Source organism: Manis pentadactyla, chromosome 12 (genome assembly GCF_030020395.1).
Source record: "Manis pentadactyla isolate mManPen7 chromosome 12, mManPen7.hap1, whole genome shotgun sequence".
In the NCBI taxonomy this organism is placed as follows: domain Eukaryota; kingdom Metazoa; phylum Chordata; class Mammalia; order Pholidota; family Manidae; genus Manis; species Manis pentadactyla.
The window spans coordinates 17,550,864-17,559,255 of record NC_080030.1 but is presented as its reverse complement, the minus strand read 5'-3'; the positions used below and the strand labels follow the sequence as shown (position 1 = coordinate 17,559,255).

The 8,392-nt window shown below is 59.4% G+C and overlaps 1 protein-coding gene across 1 annotated transcript; it reads right to left on the bottom strand.

Annotated features, from left to right (window-relative positions):
* Window positions 1-1,061: 1,061 nt before the first annotated feature.
* On the bottom strand, window positions 1,062-7,839 carry ARRDC2 (arrestin domain containing 2). The gene is given in 9 exon segments (XM_057490126.1): window positions 1,062-2,215; window positions 2,460-2,617; window positions 2,882-3,044; window positions 3,221-3,477; window positions 3,566-3,668; window positions 4,180-4,327; window positions 4,561-4,629; window positions 7,452-7,578; window positions 7,581-7,839. Coding segments are annotated over 9 exon segments (1,155 nt in total). The 5' UTR covers window positions 7,657-7,839; the 3' UTR covers window positions 1,062-2,161.
* Window positions 7,840-8,392: the final 553 nt, after the last annotated feature.

Sequence of the window (8,392 nt, the reverse complement as noted above, 5' to 3'; positions counted from 1 at the left end):
GCAGGGGCCCTGGAGTTGGGTGGAGCCTGCGCTCTGGCCTTGCTGTGAGCCCTCATGTGGGATGTCACATGGGCTCTGGGGCATGGATTCCAGAGACCCAGGGGTGGTTTTATTTGGTGACCCGTCTATCTTTACTGTTGGACCCTGGGTGAGTGAGCTCACTCTGCTGGATTCACTCTCCCTACCTCCAGCTCCACAGTAACAGCCTCTGTACCACTACTGGTGCCTTAACACCCAGTATTTAAACAAATCCCCATACAGGCAGGTCCAGAGCAGCCCTACTGACAGTCTCCAAAACATGAAAGAGACCTAAATGTCCATCAGTAGAAGAACAGACAAACAGAATGTGGTCCATCCATACAGTGGACTTTTGCTTAGCCACGAAAAGGAAAGAAACCCAGGCACACACTGCAATGTGGATGAACCTTGAAACCATCATGCAGGGAAGCCAGACACCAAAGGCTGCATGTTGCAAAGTTCCCTTTACATGAAACGTCCAGAACAGGTACATCCAGAGACACAAAGCAGATCAGTGGTTGCCAGGGGCTGGGGGCTAGGAGATTGGGAGTGGGTGCTCATGGGGGTGGGGTCTCCTTTGGGAGTAATGGAAATGTTCTAGAACTAGATAGAGGTGATGATATGTGACATGATGTGCTAAATGAATGGTATACTTTTAAATGGTTAATTTTATGGTATATGAATTGCACCTTAATAATGGCAAAAAAAGCCCAGACTCGGGCAGGATCCTCCTGCACCAGGGACCCCCTCCCCCTGTCCGGCCAGCTGCCTCCTCTGCATTTACTGAGGATAGATGGGACCTCTACCTGTCCTCCACCATTCACATCCCCAGCTCCTGTGACTGCATGAGGGGAGGGCAGTGTGGGTCCAGCTCCAGCCCAAGCTCAGCCTGTGTGTCTCTGGGTCTGTTTCCCCTTCTGGACAATGGGCTGCTCAACCCTCCCCAGCCTGGAATTCAGTCCTGAGATGCTAAGCCAGGTTGGCAGTCAAGGCTACCCAGCTTCCCTGGCAGCTAGGGAAAAGAAATGAACAAACCCAATCTATTTGTTCTAGACTTTTATTTTTTTTTTAATTTGTACATTACAATGTGTTCTCAGAAAGATAACAATTCAAGGCTTATCAGAAATGCTGAGACCCATGCGGGGGTCCTGGCCCAGCCACGGCTGGGCCTCTGCAGTTGGGAGGCTTGCCCAGCTGCCCCTCATGCTTTATCCCTCCCGAACTCAGGGGTCTCCAAAAGCTCACCAGCCCTGTGTCACCTCTGGCTGATCTCTGTCCCCGGGGTCTGGCTGAATGTTCTGTTGTTACTGTCTTGAAATTCTTAAAATCTTTGAACAAGGAGCCTTACGTTTTCTTTTTCCAAGTTATATAGCCAGTCTTATCATGCATTGAAACTGGATTTTCAGCACCACATAACACCCAGGAAGTCTCAGGTCCTGTAGTACTTGGAGGAGCCCAAGCAGTTCTAGCCTGGGCCTGGAATCTCTGGCTTCCCAAGCCTTCAAAGGCTGGAGCTATTGCTCCTGACGCGCATAGGCCCCACATAGTTCCAATGACCTGCTTCCGTGAGTGCCTCAATCCTGGGCCATGTCACCTGCCGGACCTTGTAGTTTGGCGCACTTGTCCTCTGAGCCCCAGTTCTAAGATGAAGGGGGGCAGTCTTCAAACATCACTCAGCTCTGACCTTCTCTGCCTTCTTGCTCCTCGCTTGCCTGCTAAGCTCTTATTCATATGCCAAAGCCTCAGCTAAAATGCCCTTCCCCCAGAAAGTCTTCTGTGTTCCCCCTTTGGGACTCTCCCAGCCCCTGACCCCTTCTTCTGGTCCCATGAGAACGGAAGTAGTTCTGTGTGGCTGTGTTGCCCCCAGACTGGAGGTTCCTGGGGAACATCAGCTCTGCCCACAGGCAGGCATAGACAGGTTGAACAGTCCCTTGGGTCCTGCTCTGGCCATCTGATGCCTAATGAGGACCAGTCTGGCTCTTCCTGTCCAGCGGATGTCGGGACAGCTCTGTCCTGTTCCAATATTCGGTTTCCCGAACTTCAGTGCAGGGAGCCTGGGCTGCTCTTGATCCAGCCACTCCTTGTGTCCATGGTGGCTGGAAGCACATATGTAGCCTCATCCCTCAAGGTATCAGCTTGCCCCTCAGCAGGTCACTCAGCGTGGTCTCATGGCCTCTCAGGGTGGGTTTGGGTCCTCCTGAGGACAGCAGTCCCATTAAGTTGTAGGGGGGACTGGGTTCAGAAACACCCCTCCCCACCCCACTCATCTCCCACTCCCACATGCAGCCCCAGCCAGAGCAGGCTGAGGCGCAAGGTGGCTTCAGGCCTGGACTGGATGTGTAGGAATCCCATTATCATTTAAACCTCCTATGTGCCTCTACCCCCACCTCAGCTCCCAGGGCCTGGAGAGGCGTGGGGGCTTCTTGGATCCCCAAGCTTACCTCGGAGTACAAGGGTGGTGGGCAGGAGCGGAACTCCTGGATGTAGGCGAAGAAAGGGCCTTCGAATATCAGGTCAGGATCCTGTGGTAGCGGGAAAGGGCTCTGCTCTGTGACTGCCACCTCGTCATCTGCTACCACCTCTGAGTACTCGGGAGGGGCTGGAGGTAAGAGATAGGGCAGGTGAGGCTGGCTGAGAAGGGGAACCCCCAAATCGAGGCCAATGGCTTGGAGACAGTTTGTGCTAGTTCTGGGGCTGCCAGGCTGTGTGCCCTCAGGCTGGGATTCTGGGGGGACCTGGGGCTGCCAACATGATCGTTACTGTGCACTTTTACAGATGAGGGTATTGGGCTGGGGGAGGGAGAGTCGGCCTGGCACCTGCCTCCGTGTCTACCTACCCCCTGGCAGCAGGATGGAGAGCTCACCCTCAGGCTGCTCTGACAGGGCCCCCAGCCTCCAGTCCAGCAGGAAGCTTGCACGGCTGCCCACGGTGGAGGAGCAGCTGCTGAAAGGGTGCAGGGGAATGGTGCCGATGACCAGTGGCAGCTCTAAGAGCAGCTTGGAGGTGCCTGGAATGTCCACGCAGACCTGAAAAAATGAGCCACAGTGGAGGGTGCCTAGGCCCTTCTACAGAAGGGGACCCTTCCTGTTCCCCAGGGGTGGCAGGGGGCTGAGACCCCAGCTCCAGCCTCGCAGGGACCCCAGTCTGGGGGACACAGCAGATGCAGCCACCCCTGCCTCCTAGGACCAGGCAAACACACTACCTTGAGGGAGTAGCCCACATGCAGCACGTGGCAGCGCAGGATGGAAGGACCCACAGGGGGTATCTGAAGTGCCCAGCCCTGCCACAGTGCCTGCTGTCCAGGGCCCACAGGCTTGCCTGCAAGGCTGGCCACCACTGCTCACTTGTGCTTGCAGGCACCTCGAGCCACAAAGGTCTGTGTCTGAATGACCGCTGCCCGAGGCAGCACTGGGCGTGTGGAGCCATTGTCAATCTCAGCAAAGACGGGGATCACCTCACCTGCAGTGGGCAGCAGTGTGGCCTCAGTGTCTCCACCTGCAGCCCGGAAAATGGCTCTTTTCCCCGACCGGCCCCACCCACCTGGTACCTGGTATGTAGCCCTTGCGGTTGATTTTGGCCGAGAGGGAGACCAGGCCACGGTTACTTTACCATGATCGGGCAACCTTCTCCAGCGCTCCTGCCTGAGGGGCCTGGTGGGGAGGAGGAAAGGGACACGAGTGGGTCACTTTGTGCCAACCACAGACCCTGTGGAGCTTCCAAACCACCCCAGCTGAGGGAGGATTTGGGGCATGGCCTACTTTCCTGGTTGCTTTTTAACAATCCAGGAACTGTCTGGAAAATGGGTCCAGGGATATGACCCATCTTTTAAAGCTGAAAATAAAATGAACAAGCCAAGCTTTGTGTGCAGCTCAGGCTCAGTAAGCCATTATTACCACAAGCCCTGGCTGTGCCCTGTTTCATAGATGAGGTATCTTAGGCTCAGAGACAGTTAAACACTTGCCCAGAGCCACACAGCAGCTGGAATTTGCACCTGGCTCTACTAGACTCTACACATACCCCTTTCCTGCCTCCCTCCCTGCCAGGGCCCTGTTGTAACCACCACTTTGTGAACAGAGTGAGGGGTTAAACAGCCAGTCTGGGTTACCCCGCAGCCAGGTCCCTGCCTGCAATGCCCCTTTCCCCCCAGGAGTAGCCCCTCACCAGCAGAGCAGGTGTGTTGATGTCCACCGGCTCAATGACAGTAAACACTTTCCTTGCCTGGCAGGCAGGGACCCAGGAGCAGTGCAGGGTGGCCTTGATGCAGTATCGGACACTGCCGTGTTTGCCCTCGAAAGAAGTCACTAGGGTCCTGGGGGTGGAGTAAAGGAGCTTCAGGGATCAGATAGAGACATGCAGGTGGGAAGTGGGGGGGAGTCCCAAAGACTAAGGGGAGTGAAAGACCCACAGTGACACTCTGAGGGCCCCCCCAGGGGGGGCAGTCTTGAGGCTGAGGTCCCCACATACAAAGCAGTGGAGCCTCAAACCTGGAAGAAGCTGCAAACTTGGAGACTCCCCCACAATCCTGCACCCCAGATGACTTACGGGGGCAGCTGGAAGCTGAATGGGAACTCATGGCACCCAGGAGGCAGCGTCGTAGTCTCTCCTGTGTCTGCAGATAGGACAAGAGGGGGCGCCTCAGCAGGTGCGCGGGGCTCTGGGAGAGCGCAGCACGTGCGCCACGCGGGGATCCCCGCCCTGTACCTGGCGCTACTAGCGTGGCACGGTGGCTCACGACCTCCACGCACTCGCTGTAGCTTTCCGTGAACGCTGTGCTGGGGCCCGCGCTGCGCAACTCGGTGCACGAGGGCGCGGCCCCGCGCACGCAGCTTCAGGGCGCCCACGCGCGCCGAGCCAGTCAGCTCTAGCAGCACCCAGCCGGCCACCGCCTGGCCGCCACTGAACACCGGCTCGGCGCCCGCGCTCGCGCCATCCAGCTTCACCAAGAACGCCTTTACTTTATCGAACAGCATTGCGCCGGGGACGCGAACCTGCAACCCCGCGGACCCTGGCCTTGAACTCGCGACCCTGGGGCGCGAGGCGTGGAGGCTGTAGTCCCCGAACACTAGTTTGCCCCCCGCGCGCGCAGATGACCTCGCTCACCGGGCCGGAGCTTGCTGGCCGGTGCCAGCGCCGCCTTTATACGGAAAGGGGCGGGAGAGACGTAGACTCCGCCCCCGAAAAGGAATACACCAGTGGCAAGGCGAGGGGGCGTAGCTCCGCCCAGGCGTGGAGCAAAATAACAAACGCCCTCACAGCCCCTGGCTGCGGCCGCTGCTCCCTACCCCTCGCTCATCCTGGGGTGAAACTGAATGGGCCTCGGGACCTGGGGTAAAGAGGGAAAACTGACGCCCGGACGCGGAGCCCGGGACTGAGGTCACCCAGCAAGAGCATTCTGCTCCCCGGTTTAATCATCAGCGAGCCGCGACTTACAGACTTGACTCGGAGATATGTCCAGCCCAAGATGGAGGGGTGTGGCACGACTTGGCCCCATTTTCCACCCTGACATCCATAGGACTATCCCAGGGCCTCAGTTCCCCCTCTGTACAACGTGGGGAGGGGGAGGGGAGAAGAGGGAGGAAGTGAATGGGGCCTCTCTCCATTCGGGCCTCTCTTGACCCCTCTTCTAATTCGAACGCTGCCCAGCACTATGACAACTCCTGGCGCCTGAGTTTCCACGTTCCTGGAGCCGGAAGAAAAACAGTCCCAACCTCAGAGTGTTGTGCAGGAATCACAGTGGATCTCCTACTCGACCCCTTCCAGAGCCTCCCTCCGGGGTCATCAAACCCACTCCTGACTTTTCACTTCCTGTCCCAACTTTTCAGCCACCTGCCAACTCCTCTAGGCCCAGCCCCTGTGCCAGCTCCACACACCCCGTCCGGGCTGGCAGAGCCGAGTGGAGAGGACACTCCAGGAACCCCCGCGTCCAGGGCTGCGGTGCGCCCTTGGGATGGTATGACCCCAATCTGGACCCGAGTTTCCCCTAAAGAAGCGCACGTAGGATTTCAAGGCGGGAGTTGCCTCCTCGTGGTCGGCAGGGGCCGGCGCCCACTGGTGGCAGCAGAATACGCTGCTGCTCCACCCCACCCCCTACGGTACCGGTCTCTTGAGTCTCACTCAGAAGACGCTGAGACCACCCCCTGAGGCCTCGGAACCCCCAGTGGGGTTGGGCATAACCGGATATGGTCACCCGCAGCCGGTGACAGGGATTAGAGCAGGACCAAAGGGAGGGGGATGGGACCTTCTTCCAGGGCCAAGTGGAGCCTGGAGGGAGGACAGGAGACGGTAAGTCCGGGAAGAAGTGGGGATGAGGTGACCCTGGAGGGACCAGGAGGCTCGTACTTAGCTAGGGCCTCCCTCAGTCCATTTCAAAGATGGTTCCCCAGAGGCCCAGAGAGGATCAGGCAGGGCCTCAGCAGAGGTCACACCGCAGTTCCTCAAGCTTCGCCCCTCCACTGTTTTAAGGAAGTCGCTGGTGAGTGGAACCAGCCCCAATTTCCCTTGAGCCACAGGGATAGGGCAGTGCCTCCTGGGCCCCTTCCGCTTCTGCCTGGGTTTCCACAGCTGGCTTGGGGAGAGTCCCCCTGCACCTGGGAGCTGTTAGGACGAGGCTGAAAGGCTGTAGGCAAACCATCTACGGTGTGCAGTGCTGGGAGAAAGGGGTCTGCTGGCAGGGAGCCGGGTCTGAGCTGCCTCCTGCCACCAACCTCCGCCCATTTTGCAGATGGGTATAGTGGGGTCTGGCTTAGCCGAGAGGAGGCAGCCAGGGCAGCCCAGAGAGCCGACATCCTCCGCAGCCATACAGCACGGTGCTGGGGCACAGACTCGCCCCTTCTGAGGCTTCTGTCCTGCTACTGGGTGGCCATGTGGCCTGAGGGTGGCGACAGAGGTTCAGAGCAGGATAGGGAGGTGGCCAAGACCTCGGACTCCCAGCCTGATCTGACCCCACTCGTCTCCTTTTCATGTGGGATGCTTTTCCATTCCCTCACCTGCAACCACCAGAACCCCCAACCCAGGGAAGAACTCGTTCCTGCCCGTAAATGGGTGTGATGTGAAGGAGAGTAAACTGAGAACGTGAGATGGGGGTCTTCCTTAGGCCTGGGGCTGAAGGGGAATCCTGAGGTCCAAAAGATCGGTCCCAATTCCACCCAGGGGACACCCACGCTCTGGATAGTGGATCCCCACCCCAAAGCCTTTAGGTGAAGGGAGTCCTGGCTCTTGGAGTGAGGGTGGAGTGGCACCCATACCCTGGGAGACTTTCCCAAAAAATAGGGTTTGGGAAGCGGGTAGGTGTCCCAGTGGGGAAACATCCCCACTTATTGAGACGTGTCACCCGACCTCATAGACTCTTAAGCTGACAGGCTTCTGGCTGTGGGGCGCCCAGACTGGGAAGAGGGTCCCGGGAGACCCCAGCTGGGGTAATGAGCGTCTCATCTTGGAGGAGCAGCTGCCGCCGCTGCAGATACGTCTCGGCGGCGGCGGCCGCGTAGTCGCTGGACCCCGCGTTGACACCTACGCTTCGGCCCTGGAGCCAGTGCGTGGCCGCCCCCACGCGCGCCGCCACCTCTCCCCGCGGCGGTACGCGCCTGCCGGGCCCCGCGCCAGCTCCAGCGCGAAGCTGTGCACGCCCCTGGGGCGCATGGCGCAGGCCTGGGCGCACGGTGGGGAGGGCGCCCCGGGAGCGGGGTCCAGAGTGCAGCGAAGAGGCGCGGGGCCCGAGCGTGTCCTCAGGCCTCCCGGGTCTCAGCCCTCGGCCTCGCAGCCCGGAACGCCCTCCCGAGCGGTCTCCGGCCCCGACGAACTTGTGCAGGCGCATACTCGACGCACTTCCTGATCCTCCTCGGCCGCCGCTGTGACGAGCCCCGGCCCCTGGGGACGTGCGGCCCTCCCGCTGGCCCGCGCGGCCAACTTTGCCACCCCCCAGCGCGGGGCGGGCTCTGTTTTTGTAGGGTCGGCGCTGTTGAGTCAGAGGCAGGCAGGGGCGGATGTGGCTGGCCCAGAGAGGAGGCAGCCGCCGGGCAGTCTTGTGGTCTCAAGTCGCTCTCCACCCGGCACCTTTGGCCCTGAGACCGCCTCGGCCTGCTGGCTGGTCTCCCTGCCACCTCCTAGCTGTTCCCCAAGCACACCAAGCTGAAGTCTTGCCTCTTGGCCTTTGCACTGGCTGTTCCACTGTTTAGGTACGCTCTTCCCCACATCTGCCCAACCGCCCCCCGCCCCCCCCCCCACCGCAGTGCCCAGCTGTTAGCCCTCCAGAGTACCGTAGTTATGCTCTGACGTTGTTTATTTCTCCATGGGTCTGGTCACTGTGTCAGTGACTGCTGTGTTTACTGTGCCTCCTCTGTCAAACTAGGTGTTCCCCAGCATGGGGTGGGGGGCA